At 36.7% G+C, this 19316-nt stretch overlaps 1 protein-coding gene across 2 annotated transcripts in view; it reads left to right on the top strand.

Annotated features, from left to right (window-relative positions):
• CDC73 (cell division cycle 73) overlaps positions 1-19316 on the top strand; it is a 180990-nt gene that overhangs the window by 128712 nt on the left and 32962 nt on the right. For both annotated transcript variants that reach the window (XM_045026657.1, XM_045026656.1), the window contains exons 11-13: positions 1702-1759; positions 5976-6011; positions 6212-6299. In XM_045026657.1, the coding sequence (XP_044882592.1) occupies positions 1702-1759; positions 5976-6011; positions 6212-6299 (182 nt within the window). The remainder of the gene's footprint in view (positions 1-1701; positions 1760-5975; positions 6012-6211; positions 6300-19316) is intronic.

The raw sequence follows: 19316 nt of genomic DNA, 5'->3' as shown, positions 1-19316 counted from the left end.
TTTACCAATTTCTGTGCAGTTGAATAATTACTCTGAAAGGACAGTGGCAAAATATAGCTTGTCCAGAGCAGAGATGCAGCATGTCTTGCAAAAATTATCTTTAAAGTTAATGTAGCAGCCAGCATAGACCACGGTATTTTAACCAACCCAAAACCACACCGAGAAATTCAGCATTAATCCTTCTCATCTAAGGAGGAAGTTAAATCCTTGTGTCAAGGGCAGCAGCAGAGTAGTTGGTTTAGAAGTTGACTGTATACTAAGCTGAGCCCTACCCCTATGTAATTAATCAGGCATTTTCTTTTGAAGTTCAGTGGAGAGATATCTGACTGAATTTGAGCCTTTTAGTAAGTTGACAACTGATGCATCCTTATGCTCATATCACATAGTTTTGTAGATCAAGATTGGGTTTTAACTTACATTGGAGAAATGTTAAGATTTAGATGGGTTGTGTGACTTTAAAAGTGTTATTGATCTAGTAGCTCCTGGTCTTCAGTCCCCTACTGATGAATTTTCTTAGTTACAGAGCACAGTGTTACTTGTTTACATACCCATGTGGGAAGCAGGTGATAACCTCTTTGAAAATCGTTCCCCATTTAGGGTTGCGGAGCACTTCATAACAATGGTATTTTGGGGTTCAGTGTTTGTAATGTCTCAATGACTTGCAGATCAAGTGTATGCTCAGTTTACAGATCAAAAAGTGATTATTCGGTCAGACCTGTAAACTTAAGCTCATCCTTTTTGCATTTGTGCATTATCTAAGGATTTTATATCCAATATCGTTTCACAGGAATAAATGAGAACAGAATTTGTCCTTCTATTTGAAACAACTGTAATGTTGATTCAGAACCAATTATAATTGGCTCACTCTTGGCTAATGTGTTGGCGCTGCAGAGCAAACAGGAGTAAAGAGTGGTGGTACAGATTTGGTTTTTTATGTTAAAGTAAACAGATAAGACATGGAAGACACATGCTCAGATCTACTGAGCAAGAAGGTACAGTTTTTATATACAGACTTTTCAGAACAGAAATGCCTTTCAAAATCCTGGCCATAACATTCCAGCCCAGAGCATCTCATGAGTAGATTCAGATAATAATACCAGTTTTGGTTTGTGATGTGGATGGTTACCCACTTTTTCACATATTATATCTTGTCCAAGTGAGCATATGTAAAAGGGGAAGCACTGTTCCCTAGTGAGTAGAGCAGTGCACTGCACTGGGACTCAGGAGACCTGGGTTATATTCCTGGCTCTGCTACTAGTCTACTGGGAAACCTTGATCAAGTCACTTCACCCCTCTGCCTCAGTTGCCATATCTAATGACACTGACCTCCCTTGTAAAGTGCTCTGAAATTTACTGGTAAAGACCACTATTTAAGAGCTAGATATTTTTATTAAAAGGTGAAAACGTTAATACAGTAAATCAGCAATTTCACTTTATGATAAAATATTGACTGGTATATACTAATTGTGGTGGATAGACCATTAACATGCAAAAAAGTTGTTGTTTTTTTTAATTTTCAGACTTTTAAAGTCCAAAACAGTGGTTGTGAAGAGTTTTCTGATCAGTTTTCTGCATATTTAGTTGTTAGAATATGTTAGGTCCTAATCATCATTAAAAAGCTGTTTTATATGTAACTGAAAAGGAATCTGAATCAGAGAAAAGCTATTCATGTAAATGTTAACTCTTTTTCTCTTTTTAAAGGAAGGTGCTTCTGCCCGGAAAACTCAAACCCCAGCAGCACAGCCTGTGCCAAGACCAGGTAAATAGTATTACTTTATTTGTGTATTATTTGGAGTGAATGCATTTTGAGTTAGGACAAGATTGTAGCTAAAATCCTAATACATTTTGTTAAGATATGTATTGGAAGTATATAGCCACTGTGTATTAATTAACATATTATCATTGCAGTGGTCCAAGGTCTGAGATTAACTATGCTCACCCTGAACTAGTGCAGAAATAGCACTACTAGGTTGATGGACTAGTGGCAGTTTTACAATCTGATTTCTTGTGAACTACCAGGGCTAGACTCAAATACCATATACTGTTGGAATGCTTTTAAACCCAACTTTGGCACACCATAAAACTTTTATTTCTAGACCTAGCAATTCAAGAACTACTGGTGCCCAAAACTTAAGGTATTTGAGTTCGTGTGTGGGGGGGTTTCATTTCAATTTTGAGTTGAATTTAACAGCTGATTTCTTATGAACCATTAAAGCAAAAAACGTCTATGCTTTATACTTTCTCCAAATACTTAATACCAGCATTGAAATAGTGTGTATAAATTCCTATTCTGTAGTTTCTTGAGACTGGCAGCTAAAATGTTGAAATCAAGCAGTCATTCTATATACCATTACTTCCATGACACAGTTTCAATATCACTACACCTGTTAGACCTAGGAAAAATCTGGCGACTGGTACAGATGTGTTCAGTGATAGTACAGTTCTTCCAAGCACTTGTCTTGGCCCAGTGATAAGGGTGGGGGGAAATGCGATCCGGGCATGATTTTTTTTTTCTTAGTCATGCATTGGGCACTACTGTTAATTTTCAAGAACGTTTCCACAAATTCCCTTTCTTCTTGTTCACTAAGCATCTAAAAATGTGATGGGTGCTATTTAGATATTAGTATTAGTAGAATTAGCATTACGGTAGTTCTTAGAACCCCGGCCAAGATCATGGCTTCCTTTGAATACCTTACAATATTGGTGGCTTACATGCTAAGATAGCTTTTGTGTTTCGGGAGACCAGAGGAATTGATGGGAGAGGAGTAAGAGCAAGGGGGAATGTGAGAATGGGAGAGGTTGGGTTTCAGAGAAGAATCAGGAATATGAGGGGGATGAAAGGGACGGATTCAGGGAGGGGAGGTATAGTGGAAGGGTGTAGACTAAAATCAAAAACTGGTGTGGTGAGGAGGAGCAAAAACTCTTAAAAGCATTGTGGACCGAAAAATTCCCCCCACTTCCCCAATCCATTACTGATGGGATCATAACACACAACATATTGTGCATCAAAATCATAGAATCATAAAAATATAGAGCTAGAAGGGACCTTGAGAGGTCATCTAGAACATCTCCCCATGTTGAGTCAAGACTAAGTATATCTAGTGTGACAGATTTCTGTTACCAATCTGCCTGGGGTGTCAGGTGATCAGGCTGAGGCCACAGGATTGTCAGGGGAGGAGAAGAAGGAGCACACAAAGTGACTAAGTTTTAAAGCTTTATTAATAAAATTACAGCAGCGAATGTGGGGGCTCCCCATGTGACTCAAAGGAAGGAAGAAAGCGTTAGTGCCTGTGCCCAAACCCACTTTCATACTCACACACGCACAACCCACGGCTGGCCAAGTCTGGGTGTAACATAAGAAGAAGAGGGGGAAGAGTGGACGAGAGTTCTGTCTTGTGCACAGGCTGTCCAGGGTCCGCTGTTGATCTCCAACTTGTTTCGTTTTAAGGTTTTAAGTCCTGGGCTCTTTTGGGGGCGTGGAGGTTTACTGACTGGGGGGGAGGGGCACGTCTGGGCTTTTGGGTGTCTCTCCCCCCCACACACACTCTCTCCCCCAGCTGGGCTTTGGTGAGGGGAAGTGGGCAGAGAAATAGGAACTGCGTTGTCATAGAGGTTTCCTTAACTCTCTATTCCTGGGGGAAAAATTTGTGTCTGTATTGTTACAGACCTACTTGATGACAGGTATTTTGAAATAAATTACCAAAATAATTGAAACTGTTATGGTTATGTAGTGTTGTTTTTGACAAATACAATTTGAAGAATTTTAAAATATTGTGCGTAGAATTTTTAAGTTTTTTGGTGCAGAATACCCCAAGGAGTGCAATATTTATTTTCTCTTCTCCCCTTTAATCTTGTAATCTGTGATATTCCCTAGTGATTTAGCATAATGCGGTGGTCATTGATTTGCTCACATTAAATACACACGTTCAGAAAAGTGGACTGTTACAACTGGTAAATTTTGAAAGATTGGGGGAAATTTGTTTACAGGACTTGGTCAGGTATAGATACTGTAAAGATGTTTGCAAAGGCCATATTGTTTTGGGAAGTGTTATGCAAGAATTTTTTTCATAGCTTCGTCAAATAAATTTAGTGATGCTCTTTAAGCTTTTCACTAAGCAGTGAATAGTGATGTTGCTAAAGCAAGATATAAAACTACTGCTTTGTGTGGTCTGGGTACATCACCAGATGTTGAGAGTATATACTCTGTTAATTCCTTGGGATCTTTTTAGTGAAAGTAATGCTTAAAGATTTGCTTTGGTAAAATAGTTTCCCCGTGAAAGTCTATTAAGTATTGAATAATCTAAATTGTTTTTAGATTGTGCTGTGTTGTTGTATCCTTTTTTGTTCTTTTTTTATCTTCCCAGTTGTTTCAGTGCTAGAAAGGTCACTCTGTCTGTCATATTTATCTCACTAGGGCTGTTGAGAATATGAATGTATTTGGAACTGACAAACAAGGATATGAAAAGGGTAGAAATAGCAAGAGCAGAAATCTAAATGGATAAACCACTGTCATCAACATGGCTACACTGCTAGATGAAATTTCACATGTGTTAACTGACAGACCTGTGTATTTGTATATTAAAAAAGGTTATGTTGATGTTGCCCCCTAGCTTGCCTTCCATCTATTGTAAGGTGCAAACAGAATTAAGAACAGAGGTATTAAGGATCTGGAGCAAGTATGTCTCTTGGATTTTTGCTCCAAAATGGATTCATATCATGCCCATCATGCGACACTTTGTTTCCTCATTCTTTAAAATATTGGACTAATAGCAGAGCAGGTATCAGGAATATGTCTGCAGGGAATGTTGTCCTTTTACAGCATGGGAATGTTTGCTTGGTACATCAGATGAAAGTATTTTGTCGCACTTGAGCTGGAGACGTATCATTTCAGATTTTTTTGGTTTAAATTTTAGAATTTTTTAATAGTGTTTTTGTTGTATATAATAGTTCTTCTTCACATCCATTCCACATTAGGTGTGTGCGTGCAAGAGCGTCGGAAGCTTTCCCTTAGCGGCTCCCAGCAGGGCCCCCGCCAGAGTGGCACCACTGCGCTGTGCATATATACCCCAGCTGGCCCACCCCCGTCCAGTTCCTTCTTACCGTCCGTGGCGGCGTTGGAACAATCCCTTGCTCTCGTAAGAGAAGCAATCCTTAGCCTTAGAGTTGCATACCTGTTGTCAGTTAGTCACTTTCATAGTGGGTCTCTGTCTGATTTTACCAGGTTGTTTAAAGTGAGCCATGGCCGCATTCATTTTTTAGCCATGAAATAACTCCACACTTGAACTGGAATATCTCCCATGTGAGCAGGTCACTGAACTTGGAAGCCTGAAAACAAGAAGAGAAAACCCTGTGTCCAAGCTTAGGGAATATGTTCCCCATCTGTTGAAGGGATTTCTATCATAATGCAGTTAAATCTTCTTGATGATTTCTGGTCATCTTTTCAGCCTGAGGGCTGCTATGCTTTATTGTACCTGACATCTGAGGAGCTCACCTAATCCAGATTGTTGGAGACACTAAACGTGTCCTGCCTGACATTCAAATTTGGCAATTGTGAACTCTGTGTATTAAAGGGCAACCAAGTTTTCATACTGCCATTTGCCACCACTTCCACTAGTAAAAGGATGAGGCTCTGTGAAGATTATTTCTTCATGCATAGATCCTCAACTCAGTCCCACATCATGGACAATGAAATATCCATGCAACTTTCTGCCATTGAAAATCCTTAGTAGTGTGTGGTGTTTTGTTGGTATGAGATGGGGACGGGCAAGAGAAAAGTGTATGGATTAGTTTCAGTAAACTTTTTGACTTAAGTGGATTTAACTGTTTCAGGATTATTTTATTAATACCAAAGATGTTTATCCTCCAAGTACCAATTGTGAATCCTTTGTTCACCTTGGTACATAGTTACTCCTATGAGTGGTAAATGATAAGCATTTGTGTTTATATGTCAGTCATTAATATTTTCTGTTTTACAGTTTCCCAAGCAAGACCACCTCCAAACCAGAAAAAAGGTGAGTTACTTATATCTATACAAGCCCCTTTTATAAAGCAAACCTTCATGTAAATATACATTTTTATCCTGAATGGAGAAGGCTAAAGACGGAGAGGATTTTGATATTCTTTCCCAATTTTGAGCTATAAGGCAAGTGATACAATTTTTAATTGCATTTTGTTAAAATTATATTTGCCTTTTTGTATTCTCTCTCTACAGGATCTCGAACTCCCATAATCATTATTCCAGCGGCTACAACTTCTTTAATAACTATGCTTAATGCAAAAGACCTTCTGCAGGATTTAAAGTAAGTAGTTGACTAAATAATGTTTTATAAAAGATTGTCTTCAGATATAAAGATATAGCCAGAGTAGTAATTATTCAAGAAGCGGTATCTATTATCTCCTGACAACTGAATTTTAATTTTACAGTCCAAATTTTAAGAAAGCATAGGCATCCTTGAAATGGTAGGTAAAAGTATTAATATGAATGTTGTTTGCAAGAATGGTGACCTCTGAACCAACTAAATACATTGACTGGAAGGAAGTGTTAATGTCTAAAGGCAGACCTTTTTGCTCTTCTGTTTTTAAATGGTAAATTTTACCCATTCTCTAAATCATTGCTAAATAGGGAATGAGTTGCACTTCACACAAAGAATGGGTGAGTTCACGTGTTACTAAAAAATATAAATAAAGCAAGAACTTGAAATATTTATAGCAAAGTAAATTAGCACATAGGAATACTGTTGAACTAATAAATTCTCCCATCATTTTGATACCCTGCAAACCATGATGCTATAGCATTATGATAGCTGTTTCTTAAAGAAGCATACCCAACTGCCAGTCTAAAATCAAACTCAGCATTGCTGAACCAACTACTATTCCAGTGTAACTAACTACTCTTCTGGTTAAAAATGTAATATATCAGTAGATCATAATGTGCAAAGTTGCGTATTTCTCACCAGCCATTACTTCTGTGGGTCTAAAAGGAGTAGTAATTATTGCTTAGAAATGTATTCCCATAAATAAATTGGCTTGATAGGAACTACTCAAAAAATGAAAAGGACGTTTCTTCCCCCACTGTTAACACTTCATTAATGGAGCCCTTTGTAAATTATATGCTGTGTTCTTTAAAAGTGATTTTTTTTTCCTTGCTGAAACATGACAAGTTGCTGTCCTAGGATCTTTTGAGGCTAAATTGTGCACTTTGAGGTGTTTGAACTCCAAATATACCCAGTCATGGCTCACCGAAAAAAACCAGACATGAATTAGTTTATGCTGAATTGAAGTAGTTGGCATTGAAGGTGCGCTAGGAGTATGTGCTCATTGCAGTGAACCTATAGAAACTCCTGTAAAGCAGCAGAAATATTCTGTGGATTTTCTGAGCCTAGGACCTGGACTAAAAACTTATACTGTTTTGGTAAAACTATTTTGGTTAGAGAGGGTGCGATTTTTAATGGAAAAAAGTTATACCAGTACAATCCTTAATCTGGATCCAGTTATACAGGTAAAAGATGTCTTATATAGTGTATGGAAATAGCTAATCAGTATGAAGCACTTTTGTGCAGGTATAACTGTGTACGCACTGGGGCAGTTGTACCACTTTAACTGTACCAGTATAGTTAAAATGATTGAACTTTTCTGAGTAAACAAGCCCTCAGAGTAATCTGACCACTATAGCACAGTCTGCTTCCTACAGACGTGAAGGAAGTGAAGGTTTATGGGAGAGGTTAAACACAGGTTTAGTGTGTGTAAAAGAGACCAAAAAAAAATCCGATTGAGGGAGAAGGCAAATTCTGTAAACTGGAAGTGGAAAAAAAAGATTCAAGAAAACAGTTTAATTTGCTGTATTGGTCTGTATTTAATACCTTTAACTATAAACTAACCTTTATATCTGGGAATATAATCTTCATTTACATAACTCTTTTTTTTTGTCTTTGTAGTTTTTAATGCATTTTAGTGTTCTCTTCTAAATCCAGTGCCATGTCAGAATTGTGGTCATCACCCATAGTAACCATCTCTGTCACAATTGAATTAATAGATGACCAGTTGTGGCAATAGTGGGATATATTTGCTTCCTTTGAATATATTTTAATACAGATGACCTAACCAAAACACTATTTTCACACAGCACAATAATATACTTTAATTTCAGTAGTCAATGACTACTTAAAATGCTGCTCTAGTTAATAGTTTTAATCAGCCTCTCCTCCCACATAATGCTTGTGAATCATAGTAACTCTTTTAGAGGTGATTATGTTGAGTGTTAACGTACATTAGTGTTGGTTGGGGAGTTTAGTTCCATAGTTGTTGCTTGTTTTCTGGGGAGCATGTACATGTCGCTAGCCAGGGTTGTCCTTTTAACTTCCATCTTTTAGCTGATAGCGTGTATAGTTACACTAAGTTATTGAAAAATGTTTAGTTGGTTGTTTTGCATAAACAAATGAAAAATGGGAAGGGTAACATAATTACAATAGTAATTAAAAACCAGAAGGATGTTACTGGTGCAAATACTTCATTAATTTTCAAGAAATCTATTTGGACATACTTATCAGAGCCGTAACTGTTCATGAGGGACACCTGAAGACATATCATGTAGCTACCTGTTAGCAATGCTTAATTTTTATTCTTTGTGGAGAGCATGTCTCTGTAGAAGAAATAATAAAGGACACCTGCTTATTTATAAGTTCCAAGTACTTAATTTTTTCAATCTGCTACCCATAAATATTACACATGGCAGATTTCTAACTCATTTTTTTCTGTGTTGAGAACTGCTAATGCTAAAGAATGTCTGGAAGCTACATTTTGCCACAGGGTATATAGAGCAGAAGTAAAACTAAAATTGTATTAGCAAGATGCAAATTGAAGACTATAGTGTAACCATTATGCTAATTTTGAGGCTAACACTGATATAATTCACTAAAAAATGTTTAGTTGCCATCATGTAATTTTAGCACTGCACTTTGAAGTACAAAATTCGGACTAAAGTGTAATAGCTGGCAAGGAAGGGAAAGAGAGTGCATATGTTAGAACGGAGGATTGACTATGCACAGCATCAACTGTAGAAGGAGTAATATGTGGCGGTATAAAAGGTATATATGCCCAACATGTAGACTCCTGAAGAATCATAACTGGCCTCTGGTCTATCAGTCTCTGGGATTCTGTGATGAGAAGCACCATAATCCACAAATAGCAGTAGTCTCCATTCCATTTCAATCTGTGTTAGTCCTAGTGTAAACAAGGCCTTTGAAGTGATTTCTAGTTACAGTACAAGTGCACTAATTCACACTAATGACCAAGAGAGACAGTGTGGCTTATCAGACTTTACAAATTTGCTGATAAGTGAACAAGTTGGATGTAAGTCTCAAGGATAATGCATTATAAAATGTCCTTTGCTCACTTATTTTGTCAAGTTTAATTGAGTTTTATTTGACACTTTGTAAACTAGTAAATGTGTTGCGGTGTATTTTTTAAAAGTACCATCATGGTAATATGAGACCTAAAAATGCCAGGTTTTTGTAATAACGTGAGTGGCATTGCCAGTTGAAGTACGAATTAATGAAGCTGTATTAATTTCAGTCTCTTTATTCATAAAAGTTTGTGTATAAAACACAGTGCTTATTTATGTGACCACTTTGGGTGCCAATTTTTGGAGTGATGGATTTGGAATAGATATGAAGTTAACTTTTCTTGATTAGATTTACAAAAAGAAACTAAGAGGAAAAACTGAAAAAATCATAAAGGGGACCATTAATGGTCAAATTTTAAAACACATTTACAGTGATATTGTAGCTGTGTTGGTCTCAGATTATTAGAGACACAAGATGCGTCTCTCACCTTATGTCTCTGAACTTTAAAACAGTTAGACTTTCAATACGTTGGATGGCCAAACAAGTTTGTCAATTGCAAGCTGTAGTCAACAGTGCTCACAACTATATATCTGTAGATAATCCTAAAAGGACCCAGTGCATTATCCAGCGTTTAGATTTTTTTTTTTTTGTAAAATTTGTTTGTAAGCACAGGAATGTTTGGCTAGGCCGTTCATATTTGGTCATCATACAAATGGATCCTGTCCAAGTCTTTATTTTAGAACTAATTTTAGTTTTACTTCTTGTACTTAAAGCTGAATCATTTAAACTTATAATAAAATGGAGTTAAAATTGATCTTGTATATGTAAAATATGCATCATTTTTGTGTGTAGTCTGCATACTAAAAATCAACCTTCTTTGGAAGTCTTCTCAGATGCCAGCATTCCATTTGCAGACAGAAGCATCTGTGGTTTATTTTTTTAAATTGTAGGAAACCATAGAATTGAAATGCATAATGCTATGGACAGTTTGGCAGTTTACAGTTCCAGTCCCTACCAAAAATGATTGATTAGAAAAGGACTGTCCTGACAATATTTTTTTAAAGTAAAAAGAACAAAATCATTCCAGACCCCTCTCTAGCTAGTAACTTAATATTTTCCTGCAGTTTTCTCTTTGGTGAGTATATATCATCCCTGGCCTCATCCTGCTCTTATTTAGATTCTTATACTGCACCCACTATTGTAGTGAGTGAGCTGAGGTCCTAGCCATAGTAAAATAATAAATGTGGAACTAGTTATCAAAATTGTGGATGCATCAGCCCAGCAATACTTGCGTGCAAAAAGAAAAGATACATTTTCGCTTACAATAATTTGTGCATACAGATTTGGTGCACTTGTTCACTTATTTTGTCAGTCTAGTGTAGTTGTATTTAACATTTTGTAGGCTAGCAAATGTGCTGTGTATTTTATAAAAGTACGGTCATGATAATATGAGACCTAATCATAGCTGCCTGCTTTTGAATCTTTTCGAAGTGGGATGAAAGTGCCAGGTTTTTGTGAGAATGCAACTTGCATTCTCCAATAATCAGTTTTCAGGTCTACTCCAAAATAGGTGTCTGTGGCCCCGTGCATACTTTGTTTTGGAAATCAGTCCTGTAGGGGAAGAGTGCTTCACTCCCTAAGAGAGGGCAAGAGTCCCAGGATCCCAAAGCCTCTGCTGCTGCCCTTACCTTTTGTGAAGAAGGTGAGGGAAAGAGGGTAGGCCCATCACAGTCGTTACTGTTTCCTCTTCCTTATCTAGCATTGGCAGTGGCTGTTGGAGTAGCCGCCGAGATCTCTTCCACTTGGTTGCCCAAGAACTCAGTTTGACTCCAGTCTCATCACTCAGGCTCTTTTATTTGGCATAAAGCAAAGCCATGCTGAGTTGATCAGACTCAAATGTAGGGGTGGTTACAGCGTATACCACACATGTAAAGTTTGCTTATTTGTCGTCCTGTAATAGCATTGCTCTCTGAAGTACACAATTTGGACTAAGTGTAGTAGCTGGCAAGGAAGGGAAAGATGGCACATATGTTAGGGTGGGGGACTTGGCTATACACATCCGAAGTTACACAGAGACCCCATGCCGTCATATACATTTACACATCACATTCACTATACATTGCATCACATGTTTTGGGTCTGACTTGGCTACTTTGCTGGAACCAATCTCCCTGTGCTACATGCTTTGTCCATGCCCTGTCCATGTTCAGCTTTACTCTTTACCTCATCTTTGTGTTCTCAACTTTTGTCCATTATTTTCTTGTTTTTAGTAAAAGGTTCCCTTGGAGTTTCCTCTCATATCTTAGCTAGCTCAGATATTCTGTCTTTTGGCTTGCTGACCCATTTACTTAATTTAGCACAAACATTCCGCTTGTAGCCTGCTGATTTAGTTACCTCCCTAATCCTGTCTTTCAAAAAATGAAGCCTCTCCCCCATGTTTAATTACTTGTGTCAAGCCAAGCCTACAGTGTAGTTCTGGAAGCATTAAACCATCCTAAAGCACAGTGCCTCCTGCATCTTATGTAAAGTGGTCCCTCACCATGCTCTCTGTAGCACACATAGAAAATTAAAGAATTAAGGTTATCTTAAGGAAATATATGTGTTGTAAAGACAGGCCCTGACTTGCAAGTAAAAGGAAGGCCTTGAAAATAGTGAATTAAAAGGCCAGAAGGAGTGAAGTAGGAAGTATGTCTGGTTCAAAGAATAACTCATAAGATAAGGGGACACTTCTAAAAAGAAGGCCTCTGACCAATAGGGGTGACTGCAGATGGTTTTGAATAAGACAAAAGAGATCAGTCTTAAAGTGAGCCAATATGGCCTTTCCCACCACACCTACCATTATTACATCAAAACATAGGGCTTGTGTGAACCCAGGTGCAAAAGACAAACTGCTGGTCAGCAAGAAGGAAGGGAGGAGGCCTTGGCGAGATAGGAGGTTGTAAATCAGACCTGGATTAAGACTGGAAATAAGGGTGAACGGTCTCAAATTGATTTTTAGCTGAAGTCAGTAATTGGCAATGCCATTACTTTGTTAAAGGATGTAAAAAGGAAACTCTTAAAGGGTAAATTGCTTATACCTTCCTGATCACGTTGGAACCGACCACTGTGAGTCTAAGCATCCTGGGTTTAGCCCATTTGCAAGTATCTTCATCAAATGCTTATAAATGTTTTTTGTTACTGTTTGGATGTAGTAAATTGCTTATTATTTAGGCTCTTCAAGCATGTTTAAAGCAATTATATAAAGTCCTTTAGATTTAATAAAGGAATTTATGGTTAAATTGGTGTTTGGTTTCCATATTAATAATTTCAAATATTAATTCCAACATTGTCCCAAGCGCAGGGCTGTAGGAATATGCTACTTCTCAACCCTTAGTGTGTTAAAGTGGTTGTCAGCTTAAACATGACACTTCACTTTGAAAATGTATTACTCACTTCCAGTCCAAGTAACATTTTAGCTGTTAGTAACAGAGATTAACAAAAAACACTTTTCTGTATGTTTTAGTTGTTTATTTTGTGCATCTGACAACACTTCATATATACTCAGTGTAACTGATTTTCCCCTGTGGCTATTTACCTCTTTTGCCTGAAATGTATTTCAGACAGTAAGAGCTGAGATTTTTAAAGTCTCAAAAATGTGTGTGGGGTTCTGGGGAAGGTATAGTATCTGTAACTAATTTTTAAAAAATTAGATTTCAAGTTGGTGTCTGTATAAGAGTGCCAGCTTTCTGCATGGACCACATTGACGTAGCACATATCTTACATAGCTATGAAAGTTTAAGGAATTTAAAGCTGTAGATTCTTGGACTGACTAACTTTTGTCACTGTTTCAAAATATAACTGGAAACATGTTTTGTGCTACTTTCCTGGAAAGCCTGGGTAAAGGTTACTGAAAACTAACGTGGCAAGTTAACTGACAGGCACTTGACACATTTTTTTTTGCTTTTTTATCAGATTTTGAAAATGGTGGTTGCATTGCTATAAAAGCTTGGAATTCAACAATGTTTGTATGAAACATTCTGCAGGATATCAGTTATTCATGTGCTTCTTTTATGTGTCTGATCTAAATTTTTCCTGCATATTTTTTGATTGTCATCTTTTCTTCTGTTCTTTGTATACTATCTCTTGTCCATTAACTTCTCTTCTCTTGTAGTTCAGAATATTAAGGCAGCATTGTGGGTTTCTTGGAGGAATGAATTGGAGACGACTCAGGGTTTTACATTAAAGCAAAATTGAATTGAAGCTAATGTAAGCTAGGGGTTACAGCCATTGAGGAGGCTTTCAATTATGCATTAATTATATAGCACAGCCTCCAGCTGACTTTCAGCTGTGGAGGAGCTGTCAATAAAATAATTTTGAAGTGAGTTGTTAAACACAGAAATGTTTAGGCCTAAAAAGTAGAATTAAGAATGGTGCTTCAACCACACGTTGACTCTATCACAGATCTTTAACTTGTAGTAATTTAATAACTCTGATCACTATTGTACAGTACAGCAACAGAGTGTGAGAAATAGACAATGTTTGTCTTCTAAATGGATTTCAGTTTACCATACAATACACTTAAAGTGTAAGTGTGGCTGTCTGTGATACTTCTAAACTGAATTTGCAAATGTGACCTTTGGATTACCATCCATATGAGAATCTGATTACTGCAATCGGATATAAATTTCTGTATACAGTCTGTAATTACTTTAATTTGATCACACATTTGATCTGCAGGAATCCTGCCTCCATCAGTGCACAGGCTGGATAGTATATGAGGCAGTATAGCAAGAAAATAATCTTGTTCTGCATTTAAAGGGCTGAACGAATACCCAGGAAAGCTAGATTCTATCTCTGGCGCGGCCACAAACTTTGAGTGTTGCCAACTCTTGAGATGTCAGGTCTCAATATTTGGCGGTGTTTCCTAGTATCAATTCATGCAGTCATGTTGTTATGTGAGAATCTCAGGTTTTGTTTAATTAAAAAAAAAAAAAGTTCCTGACCCTTGTGATTAGGGAAAGAATTTTGAGAACGTGAACCATAAAGGCTCACAAACCAAAGATTAAATGAACCCAACATTTATTATTTTTTTTAAATCTCATGAGTTTTAAGACAAATTAAGATTTTGGACAGCATTCAAGATTTTGGCATCCTTAGGGTTTGCAATACTGGGCTTCCTACATGATGATGGGCAAAACTGCCATATGCATTCTCTCAAGGAGGCTGAATTAAGGTTTCACTGTCCTTTTGTAAATTTTGAGTGCTTGAGTTGGCCACCATAAAATTCTTCTAACATAGCATTTTCAATATAATACCCCATTTCATTACCACATGGAACCATATTGTGTGACCATATGGTGTAGATGAACCCTTAAACTAAAGGTATCTTGTGTTCAGAAAGTCCTATGTTGTTAATTTAAAATGAGACAATTTTACTATGTATGCACTGTTTGCTTTCCTCTTGGATTTCTCTGTACAATGAAAATCCACTAGATTAGTTTTACTTTCAAGTTCAGTGTTGCAAAGTTTGGCTTTGTTCCATGGATGGTTTTAAAAACGGTTAGTGATAAGATTTCCTTTGGGAATCCATCACTATTTCACCGCGCAAACTTGTTTTTTACATCATCAACATTTTGACTTCATTAGATGAGCAGGAAGAAGGAGATACTGATTAAACTTGATGACAATGATATAGATGAAGCAGTTGAGGATGGTAACAAATAATAATGAAAAGCAAGAAGCTTGAATTGGCCTGCTGCCTACCGAGCACAAATTCAAATATTTTTTCTTTTATAGTTGCTGTGTTTTTCTGTTTTATTTCATTTTGCTTTTTTTGTATCAATTCAGTCCTGAATAGTGTTCACATTTAAATGCTAACCTAACAATACTAAGAATTTTTTATTTTTAGAACTTCATTTCACTGTTTCACATTTTTCTGAGTTGAAAAAACTCAGTTAAGTAAGGTGTGTGTTTGTTTTTGTGTGCTTTTTTTTTAATTAGGTATAAATACTAATCCTAGTTGGTCTTACTGTCTTTTGTTACACTTCTAACAAATTAGTACTTCAAAATATTTGACCACTTTTGGTGGTATTTGACAATTTCACCAATGGTTAACTGGTGAATTGACCAATCATTTGGACCCAACCATAGTTTGAGCAATGTATTATGGTTAATGGCTTATTTTTAGGGAACAATTTGGAATATTGGCACCAGATCCTATGATGTGCAGAGATGTGATTGGCACTGGCCTGAGGGTGGCTTTAAGTCCAGGGCTACCAGGGACTGAACAGGCTAGTGCTTGCTGAAAAAAGATGCTCCTAATTTGCACCTGGTTCCCACAACCTTGAATGTAAGGGCCTCTCAGCCATCTCTTTACACTGGGGCCCAGGAACTGTGTGCCAAGTGTTAAGAGCTGCTGTGACTGTTGTCACCAGAGGATTTCCCAATGCCCAGATCCACTGGATTTTACGGACAGATTGCATCAGCAGATGAACACGCAATGGCTGCCATAGGGCTCCAAATATGACTTGTGATGAGATCTTAATTCAGTGTTCACATTTCCTGTGGGCTTCACATTAATTTGGTGAAGGAACGGCAGGTGTAGACTTCAAGTAATATCCAGTGAATAGTAGAAGATTACTATCCTTAGTTTATGAGGAAGTCTACATAGGGTTGCTATATTCTCTCATAATTGTGGTTGATTTAACCCAAAAGACTTTTAAATATTGTAACCTACAGTGTGGAATCCACTTGGTCCTGTTCATTCCCACCTTGGAATTTTCAAATCCAGTCACTTTCTTTGAGGCTGTGGTGTTGGTTGATCTCTCGTTAGAAATAACTACCATATATACTCGTTCATAAGCTGAATATTTTTGGTCAAAAAGAGACGCATTAAAGAGCGAGGGTAGGCTTATAAACGGGTCTACACCAAAATTTGATGATTTTAAACTCTATGGAATCATTGAATTGAATATCTAATACATTGCTATTTTGCTTACCTGGAGTGTCTGCAGGCATGGATCCCTTCAGTTCCCTGTGGCCAGGGTTCACTGTTCCCAGCCAATGGGAGCTGAGGGGCTCCACACCTGTGAACGGTCCAAGTAAACAAAAGGTCTAGGCCCGCTAGAGGGTTACCCTAACAGGCCAGGAGCTAAAGTTAGCCAATTCCTGAAATATAGGGTTGGTTTATGAAAGGGTCATAAAGGTTTTTTTTTGCTATTTTTACCTAACCATCTTGGGGGGTCGGCTTATAAACGAACAAGCTAAAGAACGAGTATATATGGTACTTGATTAGCATTCTCCAGAATAATTGTTAAATCAAATTGTAGTTCTTGTTCTGAAACAGAACTGATTCTGGTGGCGATGTCTTAGTGGCAGCATCAGAGGCATATTAATGCATTTCTAGCATTTGATGGTTGCCAGGAGTTGCTCCATAAAGAACTGTGTTGTTGTCCAATATGCCATATTTTTCTTCCTTATAAGATGTATCGAGTAAAATATATTTTAATGTATTGCCCTTTCACATTGTTTAATTATTTCAGAGCCTATATCAGAAGAATGTGTATGTCTTAAAATATTTTATACTATTTTGAGGAGTATAAATGATATTTATAAAAATCAGTATCTTTTTTTAAATCAGTCTATTCTTTGCTTTACCAAGTCTTTTCCAGGATACCTTATGCATAGCCATTTCTGGTTCAAGTGTTCTATGTTGTTACATGCATTAGACAAGAAAAATTAAATTCTAATTTGTCTTGTCCCTCATGAATCACACTTTTATCAACTTAACTGTAGTTCTAGTTAATTTTATTTCCCAATTCTCAGTCATTTCCAGCTTTTTACTATCCCAGTACAATTAAGTACTGTTAAAGATGACCTGCAAAGTACATTTTAAAAATTGGGATTGTGCCCTTTTTCTGCAGTCTTAAAATGTATTAAAGAAGTCCTGAAAGGCTATGAGGTAGATTTTTTTTCACTTTCTCCTTGAAACATCAGAAAAGTCAAGTCTGATCTTTCCTAATTTTGCTTGAAGATTCATTATGGGTCTCTGATATACCGTATATATTATTAATTCTCACTTCCTAATGAAAGAGATGGTGGTGTTGAATCTGAAACAAACTTCCTTTTCCAAACTGTTAATTAGTCATTGAAGATCACTGGTAAGATAAATAGGTGTTAACAAAAGCTAGAATTTATAATCAGTCTGACTAAAATCCTTTTCCCATCTTAGTTTTTCAGCTTTCATTATCTTGACTCTTTTGGCTAGTTTTCCAGTCATTTACAGTTAGTGTCTTCCAAGCTAAGCAGGATCTGATTTTTCAAATGTGCAAATTAAGCAGGAGAAAAAAATTGAAAAACTAATGTAACATTCTTCTGTCATCATGAAACAATAAGAGTGCAGCCCATTTTTAAATGTTACTTTACTTCTGATAACTATTTATCTTCCTAATTATGTACAGGATAATATGTTCTAAAATTTGGCATCAAAACTTCTGATTTATCTTGGCATTAAAAGTGGAACACATTCTGATTTTCTTTTTTTAACTATTTGTAATTACACAAAAAATAAATGTTTCTCTAGCCGTGGTACTAAGAATCCAGCATCAACCATAATTGCTGTTAAAGGTATATGAATTACTGATTTTTCAGATCTGGTGGGGTGGGAGGAATAGTTTTGGGTCAACCTAAAACCAAAAATTTTTGCAACTTTTAGCAAATCTGAAAGGATTTCAGTTTTGATTTGGTGAAGTTTTCACCACTTTTTAATAAAAACAAAGGGAACTTGGAAACAAGGCTAGATTAACAAGGCTAGATTTCCAGCCCAAGCGTCTACACTGCAGATGAACAGTCCCTTAGCCGATGCCCTGTGAGTCCAAGTCAGCTGACATGGGCCAGTTGCGGGCGTCTAATTGCAGTGTTAGACATACCCTTAGGCATCATTCACAAAATGGAGAAGGGCTGGGAGGGCAGTAAATATTAACTGGAGTGAGGACTGGAACCTGGGTGCACTAACCGCCATTTAGAGAGTCATCCTTTCTCTTTCTTGCCCAATGAATATTTAAATTTTTATACAAAGTAGGACAACTCCAACAGGAGAAGTTGAGACCTTGTGGTTAGAGCATACACCTGAGGGTCAAGGCAGTTTAAATCACTGATTTTAATCATGATTTAAATAGTCAAGATGGAAACCTTGATTTAAATTTTTTTAATCTTGTTTTGCATTTGTATTTTTTATTTATTTTCCTAAAGAAATATTGATTTTTCATTAGTTGATAACCATTACAATATGTTCATTTGCAACTAAATATAGCCTACATACTAAATTTGATGCTGCTTTTTGCTAACTGGGAGGCTGCACTATGTCTATATATTCTCTTATGCAGCTATATAGCTTAACTTACATTTATTCAGATACTTAATTTTTTATGTTAAAAGATGGTGAGCAATGAATGCATTTCTTATTTACTAGACCAGATTAATTTTTTACTTCTAATTTTGTTTCAATGTCTAAAGAAATCCAAATTCCATTAAAATGCACAAAAACAGCATTTTAGACTTTTATTAAATAAAACTACTTTACATGCTAAGAAATTGTTTTTATCAAAACATGTTTGCATTTAAAAATAACTGATATATTAAACCAGGAAAGTATTATTTGTAATTAGTGATTTGAACTGATTGTTTCTGGTCGCTATGTCCTTCAAGATTTTAGAGCTAGGAGATCTCACCCTCTCACACCTACTTCGTAGATTGGAAGAAGGTAAGCTGTCCTGTTTTTTCAAGTCCTAACTGGTTTCTTAACTTTGAATGTACTAGTCATTGAACTGAACTAGTAGTTGAATAAATTGAAAAGAAGATATTCTTTCTGCAGCTGTAGAAGAGGCCGTTGCTGTCAAAAGCTAGTTTAACATTTCAACAAAGTCTGATTCCAGGTCCTTAGCTGGTGACTTTCACCCATTCAGAGACTTCCCCTTCTTTCAAACTTGACAGCAAACA

Source organism: Mauremys mutica, chromosome 8 (genome assembly GCF_020497125.1).
Source record: "Mauremys mutica isolate MM-2020 ecotype Southern chromosome 8, ASM2049712v1, whole genome shotgun sequence".
In the NCBI taxonomy this organism is placed as follows: Eukaryota; Metazoa; Chordata; order Testudines; family Geoemydidae; genus Mauremys; species Mauremys mutica.
The sequence above is the reverse complement of the archived record's forward strand: the minus strand, read 5'-3'. Positions and strand labels throughout refer to the sequence as shown.